Consider the following 17,616-nt stretch of genomic DNA (forward strand, 5'->3'; position numbering starts at 1 on the left):
TGGCGTCCCGCTTGCAGACATACAGCAGCCATTAGTTCGCTATACTCATAAATAAAAAAAGGTTCACTTTGCTCATACACACCCGTCTCTAATTGTATGGATTTGTATTAAAGCACTTACTGAAGGCATATCAACTCTTATAAAATAGTGTTTTCAGAGGTTTTTAAAAGTGTCCACAACAGCTTCCAATACTCTATCTCACAAAGCCTGTGAGATAGAGAGACAGTATGGAGGACCTATAAAGAAGCCCATCACCTATATATAGCCACAGATAAGACAATGTGGAATATATTTAAATGTGCTCACTGACAGGTTTTTATTTACAGTGAGAAAGTTTGTGTGTGTGTGTGTGTGTGTGTGTGTGTGTGTGTGTGTGTGTGGTCCCACAGAGAGGCAACCCGCAGCAGTATTCAGTCAGACCTCCCCTAGAGTGACTGAGGATTGAATGTTTCCTCACCAGAGCAGCACTCCAAAACAAACTCTCAGAATTAAGAAAAGATGCTGCATGACTTCTCCATCTTCACAATCAAGTCCACATTTCTTATCACAAGTGGTCCTAAGTCGAACTGCCGGTGGTGGACCGTGAAAAATGTGAGTATGAAAACCTTGCGGTGGAGTTCTGGTAACAAAGTTTTGAGTATTCAAATGTTCACTGGTTCACATGCAACCTAAGCATTCAATCAAGCGTTACTCAGTTGCTTCATTGTCATCTCTTCACTCTGTTTATAAAACATTTATTTTACCAAAAGCAAAATTCTGTAGGATTTTTTTTCAGTGCTTTCATGGGAACTGTCTACTGACTACCTCATGTTATCACAGTATACAGGACTGCTCTGTCTTCAAGTGCTGCAGACAACTGGTGTCTCATCTGGATGATTCATATCATTGCCTTTACCAACAATAGCTATTTAATAATCACAGCTGATACTATTCACCAAAAAGAAAAGGTTTCATAACTTGTTTTAATTAAATTGTCCGAACTGACAGTGTTCATTCTTTTTACTGTTTGTTATGGTTTCAATTTTGAACATGAGATTAAAGCGCTCTTTGTCCAAGCACTGTAATCAGCGTGCTCTCGATGCCCGCCTTCCATGCCTGGCTCACAAAAGGGCAGGGCCACGTGGAAGTCTACCCAAGCCCTCCTTTTATTGTTGAGTCATAATGGCACATGAAACTGCAAAAAAAAAAAAAAAAACACTATTTCCAAAATCTGAAGCCATTAACTGGATTTACAGTACTTTTACTGACAGTAAGCACACCACAGGTCAAAACACAAACCCTCTTAGGAACAAGCTACGAACATCATTAACGTGCCAACAAGATAAAAAACCCAAAGATGGTCCAGCCTTTACTGGTAGTAAAACCAACTATCGGAGTAAAGTTTTAAAAATCCTTTGAACTTCTGCGTGATAATGTGCTGTGTGCGAAGGATGAGACTGACACCTTGGGCACACAGTGCTTAAGCTCAGTGGGTACTGCAAGACTTGTCCAAGTCTGCATACCAATTACACCATGTGTGCATCGATGTGACATTAATAGCACAAAGCCTTTCTTAACCCTTGTGCCCTTCTAGTGCCAACTGTTAGACTTGGCGCTGGCTGAGGGGAAGGGCTGGCTGGGGATCAGCCTAAATCAGACCCTGCTGTCCTCATTAAGAATATTACATTATGACCTGCTGTTTTACTGTTCATCGTCATTAAGGAGGGAGCAACTAACTGCTTTGTTGAAAAAATGAAAAGAAAAAAAAAACCCACAGTGCAACCACTCCTGTTGCATTTTTTAAAAAAGGAAATATTACAACTTTGTTAGGGCTAAATAGATTTTACTTGGTTTGAGTTTTATCCAAACTGATTGTTTGTGAAAAACTCTCTGCCCCTGTAATGACACAGCCTTTCTGACAACAATGGTTACATGTCTAATCCTTACATCTCTAAGGCTATCAGCAACTTTGACGACAATTAAACACAATTGAAAATAAATCTGGCTACAAATCAACTGTGACCATGATGTGTGGTGTGCGGTGTGTGAGACCTGACTTTTTGGCCTGCTGGTGGCTCTGTGGTGGCCCAGTCAGTTTCATTTTGTTAAAGCCTGACCTGAATATAAAGCTACATCATCTCCCCCAACGTGCATCAAAATCTGGCCAGCAGTGTCCGAGAAATTGCTGCACAACAGTCCATCAGAAGCTGAGAAATACTGCGTGGTGGACAGAGCCCAATCAAGTCCAAATCCAACATAGTCCATTCCTGTCTTCGATCTTGGGGGACAAAAAATTTGGTTTTCAGCTTGAATGTGCATCCAAGGTCAGCACACATTTCAGTGCTTCTGAGATGCCAGAAATGCAATTATAATTTCCTAATGCATGGGGAAAATGATAAATATGAACTTGATGATTCCAGTCTACAAATTAGTCAACCAGTTAATTAATTAATCTAAGACGGGGTAGCACAGCAGAGCTCATTGCAAACAGAAACATCAATCCCTTTCTCTTATCAGTCATTTACGGCTCAGCATTTGCCCAACACTGAAACCCAGAAGAGGAGGAAGATCCCTCTGAGTAAGACTGAAGGGAAACAACAGCCAATTTCAGTGGAAAAACTCACACTAATCCATACAAAGAATTTTTTTTTCAGTATCATCCAGTGACTCATTTGGGAAAGATAAATAAAAAAGGAGTTTTGTCTCATGGGCAACACAGCAGGGCTGAATCCAGGTTTTTAATAAAAGGTTGGTGGTAAACGGTAAAAAGCTACTCAGAATGCATCACAGTCTGGGAGCTGTCCACAACAGCTGTCCCCTCTCTGTTTTAACTTCAGACATAGCTGAGTGGTGCGCGTTTGTGCAGTCAATGTGTGGGAGAAGCCACTCATGTGTGACTGACCCTGACATACATAAAGCAGAATAAAGGACGGTGTTTTTTAGCGATGTAACTTTGGTCTGGTGCTCCATCACGGCTTTCAGCACATCAAGGCAAGGGAAGACAGCCAAACACGGAAATACAAAAAAACAAATACTCACACAAGAGAAGAGGAGGGGAGATGAGAGGAGAGGCCAGAGCACAGTGTCACTGAGTACCTCTCGCTCTCTGTCAAACCCAATCTGTCCAAAGCATTTGTTTATGCTGGATCTGTGCCCCATTCCAGCCCCCCACACCCCCCTCAATAAAACATCTCTTTATGAGTTTACACCCATTTGTACTATTTGGACAGATTTTCCTATGTCCTGGCATGCCGCCCATAGTAATTTATGTGCTATCTGACTGAATGCATCTGATTCAATGATTTAAGCCGACAGTTAATTCATACAATGATGTTTTTTTTAAGAAAGGAAGGCAATAAAATGTTCTTCCCCTTGAAGTCTTAAATTGTGGGCTTTGGCAGCAGCCCACTTTTTTGTTTTGGGCAGCGGTGAAGATGGGATGGATTGAGATATCATATCTGTGGAATGCTTAAGTGGACAAAGGAGCACAGTGTCCCGATTAGGCTATATGAGATTCTCAAGCCCTACAGGCCAGTGGGCTATAAAAAAATAAACTTGAGAGAGGGAGACAGAGAGCGAAAGAAAAAAAAAAAAGGAGAGTGAGTGTCTGTGTATGTGAAGAGGACCTCAGAGGATATCTGATACCTCTGCATAGGTAGAGATGAGAGGAAATGTTGAATATAGAAATGTGCTCATGGGCAGATTTGTCTTTTCAGCGAGCTAGGTTGGCCTAATTGGAGATGTAGATGACAAAGTACACCTGTGTATGTGTGTCTGGTAGTGTGTGTGCTCTTTGTATCTATGCTGCAATTTTGCTGTCTGCTGTTTTTCTGATGTCCTCCAGGCGCAAGGAGGGGATGCTTTTGCCAAGGATTCATACCTTTCCATCTCTAATGTCTACTGTTTGTTCTTACACACACACACACACACACACACACACACACCCTTCCACTAAAGGTACATGTAAGGGTAGTCTCTTATTCCCCAAGGATGCTTCCAAGCAGCCCCAATGCATTTTAACTTCTGACAATGGTGCAACTATGGTCTGAAAGGTTGGGAGGGGGGGGGTGCATCACTGTACTTGCCAAATTTAAGGTGCACTATCCAAAGAACTGAACAAATATGTGTAATTTGTGGGGGTCCCTGATGATTAAACAGAAAATCCCACCATCACATGCTTTAACAGGTCTTTAGTATTGGTAGAACTATGTAACAATGTGTCACATTACCCTACTTAGTTTCTTCCACACCAAACATAAAAAGTAGGGGAGACAAAATACCAACTCCCTAGTGGAAATCACAACCAAGCTATTACGCCATATCCACACTAAGCTGTGTAAATTTGAAAAGGGGACTTTGTGTCTTTTCAGGTGTTTCAGTGTGGACAGTGGGCTGTTGGAAAGCAGTCTGAAACGGTGTGAAACCGCTGTTTGCGGTGTAGTGTGGATAGAGGGACAAACTGTGTTTTTGGATTCACACGGCTTAGTGTGGACATGGCCCTTGACACCACAATCAGTGGGAACAAGCTCAGCAAACACAAATGCTTCACACAGTTGATATGGACAAGCATAAAATATCAACCATTTAGCCCTTTCCACTGTGCACAGAGCAGATGAAATGATTTACACTGTGACAACATTTTTTAAAAACACAAGACAAAATGAAATCTGAGGAGGTAAAGAAAGAAAAGAGGTTGATTCTGATTGATTGATTGATTGATTGATTGATTGATTGATTGATTGATTGATTAAATGACTCTTTCCTAAGCACATTTTGTAAAACAGATGCAGAGTTTCAAAGTAAATGCTCTTCCCATAAAAAGCTGAATTAAATTCAAGTGTCAGATGAAAAAAAAAAAACACAAAGCTTCTTGGATTTGGCTTTGGAGAACGCCTGATAAACAGGAAAGCACATTGTGTTGAATTACAGCCAAAATCTGAGCAGAAAGTAAATATGGCTACAACAATCAGTCATACATCCAATAACATAAGGGTTTATTTGATTTCTCTATGCATCTGTAATTTGTCTAAAACCAAAGCTGGAACATTAAATTAACAATAAAAAAGAAATTGTAAAGCAGAGACATTCATAAAACAGAAACAAATGACTAGCCAAGATCTGCCCCCCACCATCCCTCCCCTCTTTGATACAAAGTAAATAGAGATTCTAGTAGCGTATACATGTTGGCTGTGCTGGATGCTGCTGCTGACGCAAGTTGCCGGCCAATCCCGTACACTTAAGGGATTGGATCGCTTGCTGCAAAGGTGATCCAACCCTCTTCTTAGTTTCCTACTGGAAAAGCGGGACCACCACTGGCCAGCTCAGTATCGGACATCATCATCACAGGAGGAAATGTCACAGAGCAAAGCACCCCCAGTCATTCAGCCTGTGTTTCCTCCAGCTGACATAATGTGACTGTCATAACCAAATGAGGGCTGGGAGGAGGTGGGTATCTGCACACCGCTCTGCTTCGCTCTAACAGGGAAAGGCCTATCCAAATTCCAGCTCTGACAGAATGCAGGATGCGGGCGCGCCCACCCCCCCAGGGATAAGAGCAGCAGGGGAAAGCTGGGAGCGCCATGGATAGGACGGAGGAGCCCAGAATGAGTCATCGGAATCAGGTGTTCCAATGATAACACGGGAGTCGGGGATTTACCGCGCAGTGGGGGTTGATGTAACCATATTTCTGTATCTTGATAATATGAGTGTTTTCCTTACTCCCTGATCATTTTGTGAAGCATTTGGACTAAAATTCCCATATAGTGTTTCATAGGAGCTTAGTAACTGTCTAAGCATCGTAGGACTCAAACACAACAATTAAATCAGCTCAAAAACATTTGCATCATCTTGAGAGTCAAAGATGGCCCGGTGTTTGGGGATGAACAATGAATGAGCGAGAACATGGAGAAAGTGCTGATTTAAAGGTAGACTTAGGTAGCAAGAAATTATGCCCAGGCCCTTCGCCATAAATAAGATTCATTAAGACGCTGATAAATGTATATTTCATATTATCGCTATATTTTTTCATCATGGTGCTTTCTGAATGAATCAATACTGGTCTTGGTGGTAATTAGAGCGCTGATTAATCAGAGCCTGGCTGCCCTTTTAATGGTAACGTTTTCCATCAACATGACTCCGGATCACACTGATTCATCATAATAGATAAGGACATGGGCATATGGAAACCTTCGTTTCCCGCCAGCATCATTAAGGTGACCGATTGTAGATATGGCCTGTCACTCCGCCACACAGTCAGTCATCAGAGGAAGAGACTACAGATTCAGCGGGTCTCCCTTTCATTTATCTAGGAGGAGCTGACAGTGAAGGAGAGAGACCTCATGAAGACACAAGTGACCTTGGGATATTATAAGACACTATTATGTGGCTCTTGTGTGTTTCTGGCACACCACTCTCCCACTCTCCCTCTCTCCCTCTCTCTGTCTCTTTCTTTCTGGTCCCAAGGTGATAAGCCTCCCTGTCAAAGCTTTGTTAGAAATCAAAACAGACCATGAGGGAAACTGCTGCATGTCCGACAGAAACTCATCATTGTGACAGATGACATTGACAGACAGATGCTCGAAAACAGATTTTCTCCTTTTCCTCTAAGACATTTGTCTTTCACCCCCTGTTTGTTCTTGCATGGATCAAATACTAGAAGATGTAAGCCAGATGCCAGACTGTCTGCTCAGTAGGCTCAAGCTAACCAACTGTGGGGTAAAGACACAACCGTATCACAAATATATTCTGACAATACATTCATATATTAAGCATAATGATCAAAAATTTGGTATCAGTGCATGAGCCACACTTCATGTACACAGTAACAGTAAGACGCAGGCTTTTCTAATAATTTCTTTTTCCGGTTTTTAGCTTCTAATTATTAAAGCCTTATGTGGAAATCCTTCAGACGACACTGAACAAAGATCCATCAGCACGTGCATATAAATTCACTGCATTCATAACTTGCTTGTTACAAAATGGGTGCTAAATCACCTTATAAAAGCACTGGTGTCAGTTATTATAAATGAGGAAACACTGCCATCTAGAGGGGATCAAAGTCTGTCCTGGAAATGACCGAGCAGATACAGAGAACTAACCTGGGCGAATAAAGGCTCAATAAAAGTTTTGTCATGTGTCCAGGAATGATGTGATCCCTGGAGCCGCATAGCTCAGCTTCTTTTAGCCTAAGCTCAACTTATCTCATCATTTTCTCTCCCTCCCTAAATGACACTGCAATATTTATACCAGCAATAAAAGCATAAAATCCACATGTACAAATCATGTATCTTAAGGTAACATCTCAGTAAAAATTGGCAAACTGAAGGTTTTCAGGATAAGTCTACAATAGATGAAGGATGAAAAAACTAGTTTATAACTTACAGCTGAGCATGAATCATACTTGTAGCTCCTTTGAACAGTACTTTTCATGTTTCTGTTTCTATACTTCATCATTGCCTCTGATGTTAAACCTTTATATAGAGATTCTTTCTTCACTCAGAGGCCACAGTGTACCTGGATGTTTGGGCAAGGCAGCACATCAGCAGGCTTAAATAACACGAAGGTACCTTCTTCCCTCCACATTCCTTCACTGGGGGGCAGGGGATCATTAATCGAACCTCTGTGGCGTTTTTATGGAGTTTTGGAAATGACTCTATGCCTCCGGTGAAGGAAAAAAAAGAAAGAGTCGACAGAAACAGAGAGCAATGGGACCCCATGAGGGCACCACATTCATCTGTTTAAGAAACATATGGAGCAGACGGGCACGTCTGACACACATCTGGGTCAGCGGGATCAAAGAAACAATGCTGTTTGAGGCCATCAAAAGACATCAAGACTCAAAAGATAAATGCAGTACAGCATGGGGACTACTTTCATGTATGATAGTAGTTCCCCCTGTGACAGCACAGAGGATGTACAGTAGTTATCAAAGCCAGTACTATGACAGTCGGCCTTCCGTTAATCAAAGAGATACTTAGAACATGTCAGGCACATTTTGGGACTCAACAGTGATTAAACATTATAACATAATTTTGCTTCCAACAGAAATCTACTTGTTAGTTAAAATGAAGCAAATAGGAAATCCTGGCAATTTGGGCTAGAGATACTCCACAGAGAATCAGGCAATGGTCTAGGACAATTGCCCCAATTTTATCATTAGAGGTCAAAGGTTGGGGGGGGGGTTCATTTGTCTTTTCATATTATGGGTGCTGTGAAGTCCTTTGATATTGTGATTAAGTGCTATACAAATACATTTGACTTAATTTTGCCTGCAACTAGCCCTGCATATTCACAATACATCATCCAACCCAACCTCATTCTAACTGGTGAAGCAATAACACACTGTCAATCACATGGCTCTGGGTTTTTCTTTGGATGTGTTCTTTACATGTTCTTCTTTAAATGTGGCTGGATGAGGTGGTTTTTAAGAGCTCACCTTTGGTTGAACATCCCTCTGAAGTTGTAGTTGGCTCTATAGTTGGGCATGGGCTTGGGGTCCAACGGCCTGTAGATAGCTGGCTCACCTCTCTTCATGGCCAGACCGTTCAGTTCCACTGTGGGGGTTATACTGCCTGCATGCAGGAGAATCAGAGATTTAAAGGTCACATAAGAGTTGCAATGAAGATTAAGTGCCATGAGATATCACTATTAACACGAAAAATCTTGCTCTTCCATGTTTCATCAAAAGTGCCTTTTGAAGGAACACCACTTTAACAGAACCACATGAGAAATACACTGTATGGACAGAAGTATTGGGACGCACCTCTTTATCATTGAATTCAGGTATTTCATCAAGTCCCATTGCCACAGATGTATAAAATACAGCACCTAGCCATGAAGCCTGCCTTTACAAACAGTTTTGAAAGACTGTGTTGTTCACACTGCGTTGAGCTCACTGAATTTGAGCATAGTGCTGTAATAGTAATGGAAATAGATGCCACTTTTAAAACAAGTCTGGTGAAGTCTGGTGAAGTTTGGTGAAATTTCTTCCCTCCTAAATATTCCACGGCCAACTGTAAGTGGTATTATTGCAAAGCTGAAGCATTTAGGAACCACAGCAACTCAGCTACCAAGTGGCAGACCATGTAAAGTTACAGAGCGGGGTCGCATAGTGTGTAAAAGTGGCCAACGCTTTACTGACTCTGCAGTAACTGCAGAGCTCCAAACCTCTGGCATTAACATCAGCACAAAAACTGTGCGCCGGGAGCTTCGTGACATGGGTTTCCACTGGACTCTGGAGCGGTGGAAACATGTTCTGTGGAGTGACCAATCACACTTCTCTATCTAGTAGTCTGATGGATGAGTCTGGGTTTGGTGAATGCCAGGAAAATGTTCCCTGCCTGACTGCACTGTGAAGACTGTAAAGCTTGGTGGAGGAGGGATAACGCTATGGGTTTGTTTTTTCTGGGGTCGGCCTCGGCTTCTTAGTTCCAGTGAAAGGAAATCTTAATGCTTCGGCTTCCCAAGACATTTTGGACAATTCTGTACTTCCAACTTTGTGGGAACAGTTTGGGGAAGGCCCTTTTCTGTTCCAGCATGACCGTGCGCCAGTACACAAAGCAAGCTCCATAAAGGCATGGTTGGGTGAGTTTGGTGTGGAAGAACATGACTGGCCCGCACAGAGCCCTGACCTCAACCCCTTCCAACACCTTTGGGATGAATTAGAACAGAGATTGCAAGCCAGACCATCTCCTCAACATCATCTTCTGACCTCACAAATTTTCTTCTGGATGAAAGTCTCACAAACACACTCCAAAATCTTGTAGATAGCCTTCCCAAAGGTGTGGAAGCTGTTATAGCTGCAAAGGGGGGCCAACTCCATATTAATGCCTATGGATTTAGAATGGGGCATCATAACAGCTCCTGTAGGTGTAATGTGTAGGTGGCTCAATATTTTTATCCATATAGAGCACATGTGTGATTTCACTGATTAGTCCCTTCTCTCTGCTTGAAGGTGAGGTAATCAGTGAAATCACCTGATGGAGACTTTGGAATGAGAACCTGCAGCCTCTTGGCCCTCCATGGCACCAGTTTGACACCCCTGATAGAGTATTTGTAACAGCAGAATGAAAAGGAGAACGTAATGTGCAGACACAGCCACTAAAAAGGTTTTAGGTCAGATAGCGATATCTATAAATGGGTTGGAAAATTAATTATATCCAACATCAGCTAACAAAGATTTTATTTGAAAGTTGCATGCAGGAAGAAGTTTTAGAATGTAATACTGGTGCACCAATTGATCTGTCATGCTGGAATGGACATCATACTCACAGTTACCATGTAAAAATGTAAGAATACGTCTATATTTTGCTTGAAAACTGCTCAAGTTCCCTAGCTGTTTGATTGTCTGATGGCCTGCACTGCTTATCCACTGCACGGCTCCCTTTGATGTTGCATAACCTATCACAGGGCTGTCTTAATCCCATTAAAAGCTGGCTACCAGGCCCTTCACAACTACAACGCCACAGAGGGCAGAGGAGGTGAGGCAAGGCTCATGGTATTAATACAGTCATAGATAAAACACAAGCCTGCACTTATGCTCTAATGAAAAGGTCCGCACCACCATTGTTCTAGACTTGGAATATTAAAATGTATGTGGCGGATTGAGCGGTATGCCTCGAAGCGAGAGTCCTAAAGCAGAAATCCAAGCAAATGTTGAAACTTTAAATTAACAATGGAGAGAGCAAGACAACGCAGGTCCTATCATGACACACAGCATACAAACTAACAATAACTGCACAAAATGTTGAAATAAAGACAATGACAAACATGCAAAGGTATTTTGAACTGATCACACAAAATCCATCTAGAGCCCTAGCGTTCTTTAGGAATGTCTTTCAAAAATTTAACCCACTCACTACACTCTACTTTTAGATATTCACTTTGGAATGATTACCAACACAAAATTGCTAGAAGCTTGTTCTAGTATCTAGAGGGTTAAAAGGGAAAACGAATGAATGGAAGAGCAGATGAACTAACTGACTGAAGCCAAAAACAACTTCAAAAATGGGGACAGATTCTCGGATAGAAGATTAACACGGCGAAGGAAAAATGTGTTTCGTCGGAGCAGTTCACTCATTAAAAGTACGTGGCTACTATAAATACAGTACAGAAGGTAGGAAGAGCAATCAGCAGTCTTGCTCGGGGAAATTAAACAGACAGTTGACAACCTCATGGAGAGGCTCAATGAGTGTGCTTTTTTTTTTTTTTTGCTCTGGCAGGTCATTATCCCACCTCACTTTGTCTGGCTCCTGCAGCCTCAACAGGAAACAGCACACATCTGCTATCTGCTGTTGCAGCTGAGACACAGCTTAAATACAAATCTCTTCTTTTTTTTTTTTTCCTCTCAACAACTTAGATAAATTACTGGAAAACTAGGCATATGTTAGGCTACTCAGTAGAGGTCTTCTCCATTTATGATTTCAGCAAGAGTCACCTGAAAAATTAAATTAAAACAAATAAAATTCCTAGATGGAGAGTGACACTGATGCTAAAGTATTAACTTATTTTGTGTGTTTCTCAATTCCACCGGCCTCAGGTAAAACAGCATATTTGTAGCTACATACAGCACAGTCACCTCTTAATCCAAGCCTATCACACTGGTAACAAACAAGATGGAATGAGCACCTTAAAAAAAAAATCTTTGTAACTAGTGCAGTGAGGTGTTGCTAGAGTTGCAGTACCTGGGTTGCTGTTGACGTCCACTTTGGGGGAGCGGGGCGCTGGCCTGGGGAGGATACTCTCGGCCAGCGCTTTGGAGGCTGTGGAGTGCTGGGCCTTTTTAATGCTGGTGCCCTCCGCCTCCCACACCTGCTCCCCGAGAGACAGCTGCACTGTGAAGATCTAGAACAGTGACACCCAGAGGGAGAGACATTATCCAACAGCAACTACATTTTTACCCACATCCCTCTGGATCCTATGTGCTCAGTGTCAGGCCTATCTTGAGTGACATGAATTTGTAAAAAAGTGCTTAAAGCTGTGAAACATATACTCTCAAGTCATTTAAATAAAATGTGGTTTTGTGCTTTCCTCTGCCCCCTTTTTTATAGAACTGGCAATCCAAGTAATTCAAGGAGTTCACACTTTAAGCACTTTGTGGATTCACACAAATTGAGCATGGACTACCACTAGAATTAAAAACAACACTTCTAAAATGTACCTCAATTTTGAGGGGAAAAGTTCACTGGTATTTATTAATTATAACTGCAAAAACAGTCCTTTTTGGAGATGGTGGTTAGTGGCTGAAATTGTACTCAATAGGGATAACTATCATCAAAGTAGCTACATGTCACATGGTAGAAATCTCATTTCTTGAAATGTATCCATGCTTCTGTTCCTGCATTGCTCTATTTAAATTTTATAAATTGGAAGTGGAATATCTTTCTCTGATTCACTGGTTCTATGTGCCTTTAGTTAGTCAAACACCTTGTCAGTAAAAACATCACTGCCTAAAACCAAGCAGTAACACCTCTTGTCACTGTTGGTGGGTAACAACGAACAAATCCAAAGCATGTGTCCCTTAGATAAAGCAATCCTGATTTCCCACACATCATTTTTTCTGTGCAGTTTTAGACAACCCATGCCATGTCCTGAACTCATACCTTAGCATGTGCTGGGCCTCTCTCGTTGAGGAGCTTGTATTGTGGTTGGATCCTATTGAAACGGGCTAACTCATTCACCAAACACATGGGAGTTTTCTCTTTAGGGTTTGCCATGTTCTCCTGGGGCGGGCCTGAAAACGGAGTGCAGCAGAACACACGTTTCATGAACACACGGTACGCTCGGCTCCGCGGCTACAGCATGGCGAGAGACCAAAATATATGACTTCATATCCTGTATGTTTGAACAATGTTGTTTCACTGATTTGCTAATTGACTGATCAGATGACTGGCATGGAGTCTCCTGTGAAAGCTATCATAAGAATATCTCAGTCCAGTAAGTACAAGAATCATTGAGTTGATTTTGGTTTTCTTTGTCATAATGCACATTTTATTTGTGGCTTGAATGTGCAGTTTATCAGTTTTGTCTCGTTAAACTGAGCTACTTTATAATAAACATGGCTGCATCAATTCCATGCAACTAATCCTCATGTTGTACTAATATATCTGGAGTAGTTGCCATGCTGTGTCAAATGCAAAATTGCCTGATTTTTCTATGACACAAATGTTCAATTTCCATGACCTATATTTTTTTTCTTGATACACTTCTGATTCAAGAGTCTTATTAAAGTTTATTATGAAAGTTTATCATTCTACTTTATTCTGTAGGGGATGTGAACAGAATGTGAACACAATGGAAAATATGTATTTCCTTTTATGAGTAACAGTTACTTATTTTTTAAATTGAGTCAGACACAATTCAATGATATTTCAGGACTGGTTGCAATCAATCTATTAATCAATCAAACTTTATTTATATAGGAACTTTCAAAGAATGCAAATTGCAAGTCAAAGTGCTTTACAAGCGAGTGATAAAATGTAGGATGTTAAAAGTGGAAATACAAATAACAATAAGAAAAAATGACATCCTTTGGGAAGCCCGGATAAGATGCCAAGCATGAAATGAAACCATTTTCTTTTCGACTAACAGTCATGATTTATAACTGACCATAACATCTTGCAAAATAACTGCAGATAACATCTTAGTTGTGATCGTGCAGACCTAATGACAACTCAATATCTGCCCAGGGAACTGTGAACGTTTCTGTCTATACAGTGGGCAGTCTACCTGGCGGTGTGGCAGACACAGGGGCGTCCCCATATCCGACTGAAGGAGCAGGGCAGCCGGGTGTGGGGGCCGGGCCTGTGCCATTGACGGAGGGCTGCAGACCCAGGGATCCTGGGCTGGCCATGGCCGTGGGGGGGACTCCAGGGGAGAGGCCAGGACCAGCCAGGGGTGCTGAGGTCTGCACTTTCACTTGAGCCATGCTCTATTCCTACAAAAAGACACAACAATCAATGACTTCTGAAGTTTGTTAGAGACAAATGTTGAATCCAGTGATATGACTTTACTAGTAGTGTGTAGAGACTTAGTGGTGCAACTTACAATGTAAATAAAAACATGAACCAAAAATCTCATGAAACATAGAGCATGCTGTATATCATTATCCCTTAATTATGGACATATCCACACATATACAGTACATGCACAAGCCCACACTTTGTGCTTTGAGACACCTTCACCAGGAAAGTCTCAGCAGTTTGCAACATTGTTTTTTACGCAATTTAAAACTATTCCGTCTCATTTGGCAGGTTGTTCTGTGGCCAAGCCAGGACAACAGAATTCAAACCGAGTAGCCCTAGGCCTATCTCACATTCTGATCCACTGGCAGTTAATTCACCCAGACAATGAACCTTTATTTGAAGGAGCTTTGCTCATGTTACTGCTGCTAAGCTCCCCGGAAAAAGGAGGGAATCCTGTGTGAGCTGTCCCAGCAAGATAATGGACATTCAATGAGGAGTGCAAAGAGAGGTAGGCACACATAAACTACACAAACTCCAGCATAACAAGAGTTAACCAAATCAAAGCAAACTCTTTTGATGCATGAATGCATATTTTGGTTAACACAATTACATATGCACACAGCTCATGGCCTGTGGCTGTGTGATATGAAAAAGGCCGTTGTTAAACGGGCCAACACATCAAGGCAACGGGACGGTGTGTGTATTTGTGTTCTGCCTTGCAACACAACACATAACTCATTATGCAGTCAAGACTGAAATTTGCCTTCAGTCAGCAGACATGGGGTCAGTCGCCCTGAGGTTACTTTATCCAGAGCAAGACACAATAAGCTTCTCTCTTGTTATATGTCATCGCTACAAGATAGAGTGGAGACTGAAAAAATAAATGTGCCAACTCAATTACAGGTCTAATCTGGACGGAATCACAGTATCATATCATCTCAGCAAGGGTGCTTTGCTATTGGATTTGTACTTAAATCTATTTGGTTCACAGACACTTCCAACTGACTGGCAGCTAAATAATTTCTGTAGTGAAGCTGTTTCATTTGTATTTTATTTATTCATTTATTTGTTTGTTTACAACAGTTATTCATAAACACTTAAGTACATTTCAATTGGGCTATTGATGCTGCAAGTGGATTAAGAATGATGATAATAATAATGCAATAATGCTATCTAATTGATCCCCATAGGGAAATACTCTTCACTTTCCTCTCCCGACAGAGGTCAGAGCTGACTGTTAGCCACAGAACAAAACCTCTGGAGCGGATGGGGATGCAGTGTCTTGCCCAAGGACACTTAAGCAGAGCTGATGCCTGCTGATACAGCGCCTAAAATTAATGCAAAGTCTTTCTACCCACCATGACACCCTGCTATAAGCTACATCAATTTTAGCCTTTAAATCAGCTTCTGCGTCAGTTTTCAGCTGATTAACGAGTTTTTAATAGGCTTTCACCCTGGAGTCGTGCATCCAGATGTGACCAGAGTCCGTTGTTTACAGTTGAGGGCCCTTCAGGTTCCCATGGCTCTCAGACTGGGGTAAACAACAAAGCTGCAGCATGTCCAGTAAACAGGTGATATTTAGTAATGCCACAGACATAAATTAAAAATGTGTTCTGCTGCGAGATGTTAAAGTCATATGCAATCTGTGCCTTGCACTTTGATGGTTCCCTGACTAAATCAAGCAAATTAGTCGGTGCATCTTCCATGCACCTGAGGGTTTCGTGGTCAAACGAGCACTAACTGCAAAATGCAATACATAACGCTGGAGAACAAACTATATGCATGGGTCCCTAACTATTCACCTTGCATAAAAACTTGAATGTGGAGGTGATAAGGCTGATTCGTAGGGCTCCAGGGTGCATTAGTGTCCAACCCCTGGACCTACATTACAGCTTCGAGTGTGCAGCTTAGCAGGCAGCTAGCGTTGCAAACTACCAAACGGAATTTTCTGCAAATGTCAGCTCCTAAAAACCAACCACCCAAAGTCTAAAACGTGCATGCAGCAATAACCGTGCGTTTTCATTCTGTCAGATTAAAGAATATACACTAACGAGTCACATCTAGCTAAGCTAGTTTAGCCGGTTCAAACTCATCATGGCTGATCGGCCGAGCACCCTTCTGGCTAGCATCTCCATACCGCCCTCATCCACCACGCAAGTCTGTGGCATTTCAACCCACCGCGGCACCTCACTGGGACAGACGACAATGTGAAGAATAACCTAGAGACTATCCGCCAACGCAGGGACATATATTTTAGGGTATATTTTTACCTTTGTCCAGGGCCAGACCCCAGTTACACCTCCAACATTGGCAAACACTAAAGAGAACTGGATGGAAGTAGGAACAGACCACGTTATATTTCTGGGTAAAAAATCATGCAAATGTGCTCGCCAATTTATGTAAATGACTGACATTTGTGTGACCACGTGGATAAAAGGTGTGTTTTGTTTCTTTGGCCAGTGCAGGACGTTGCATATCGCTTCGTAGCATCATTATGAGTGCGAGGAAAATGTTGAGTGACTCCCCCCACTTCCCCCCGCCGTGATCCAAATGGTTCAGCCTTGCCTTGCTTCCTGAGACCACTCAACAGTGTGACAGCGTAACTTTGAACCAGGCCAGCAACTAAAAACCTTCACAGACTTATTTTCTGCACATTTTAACACTGTTGCGCATCCGGCACTGTATCACTTTGATTGAATAATCTTGTATTCATATATGGATACTTGAGACCTCTTTGTTGTTGTTATGTTTGATTGCACATCATGATTTAAATGGGGTTTGGTTTTTGCCACTTGGGGAAAAAACACTGATCAGACTAGTTTTTCTATGTTCAGGAAAGCTTCTTCGTTGCATGTGTTTTCTGAAGGCAAAATGTGTATGCTTAGTCTAGAGGGAGACAGTGAGGCCAGCTGCAAAACAGCGCTCTCTGGAGCTGGAGGGGTTAAGTGTTTTGCTCAAGGACACTTCGGCAGGGCGGATACTGCAGGACAGTCCCGCGGATAGTTCGTCCCGTCTGGCCTGCATACAGGCCCCTATATCGGCAAGCACAGGCATGCTTAAATATCTTAAAGCAAGTAAGGTACCACTTCCCTGCCGGCTCCTGGCACCAGTTTTGTAAAGCAGGTGTGGCCAGTAGGTGGTGCCATTGAGCCACTTTTGCTAATGGGCTTTACATGCTCATGCTCAACATCATGTTGACTTCTGCTTTGCAAATAATTTTAGTGGTAATATATAGTTGAACAAGTGCACCGAGCTTCAGCAGAAGAGCATTCAATTACACACAAAATTGAAGTTTGTAATAGTAAAAAAAATACTTATACTTCTATCCTGAACCTCTGTGCTGGGTAAAATCTAGTCAACAAATCATTCAAGGATTCATTAATGGCCTTTTTTATGCAACATACTGAGTAATACCCCACAACCACAAATAAGGACTGAATACTTCTGAAATACTTGGACCATTATGGCACCAGCTGTATCTAAATGCCATGATTCAATTTCAAGTCCTTCTCTGCATGGACTGTGACCACTATATACAGGATCTGATGCAGTTACTAAAGTAAAACCCAGTTGTCAGTTACCAAGTGGCACTACTGCTCTGCCCTTACATTGCACTTGCAAAAAACAGTCAGCTGTATTCAGTTTAGTTTGTACAGGGTGCAAGAACAGAGTGAAT

The 17,616-nt window shown here is 41.9% G+C and overlaps 1 protein-coding gene across 1 annotated transcript in view; it reads right to left on the reverse strand.

Annotated features, from left to right (window-relative positions):
- The window catches only part of stau2 (staufen double-stranded RNA binding protein 2), an 87,586-nt gene extending 71,256 nt beyond the window's left edge, over positions 1-16,330 (reverse strand). The window contains exons 1-5 of the mRNA XM_030079603.1: positions 16,211-16,330; positions 13,705-13,912; positions 12,579-12,709; positions 11,661-11,820; positions 8,414-8,549 (exon numbers count right to left, since the gene is read on the reverse strand). Of these exons, the coding sequence (XP_029935463.1) occupies positions 8,414-8,549; positions 11,661-11,820; positions 12,579-12,709; positions 13,705-13,903 (626 nt within the window). The 5' untranslated portion in view covers positions 13,904-13,912; positions 16,211-16,330. The remainder of the gene's footprint in view (positions 1-8,413; positions 8,550-11,660; positions 11,821-12,578; positions 12,710-13,704; positions 13,913-16,210) is intronic.
- Positions 16,331-17,616: the final 1,286 nt, after the last annotated feature.

This window comes from Myripristis murdjan, chromosome 20, assembly GCF_902150065.1.
Source record: "Myripristis murdjan chromosome 20, fMyrMur1.1, whole genome shotgun sequence".
NCBI classification, from domain to species: Eukaryota; Metazoa; Chordata; class Actinopteri; order Holocentriformes; family Holocentridae; genus Myripristis; species Myripristis murdjan.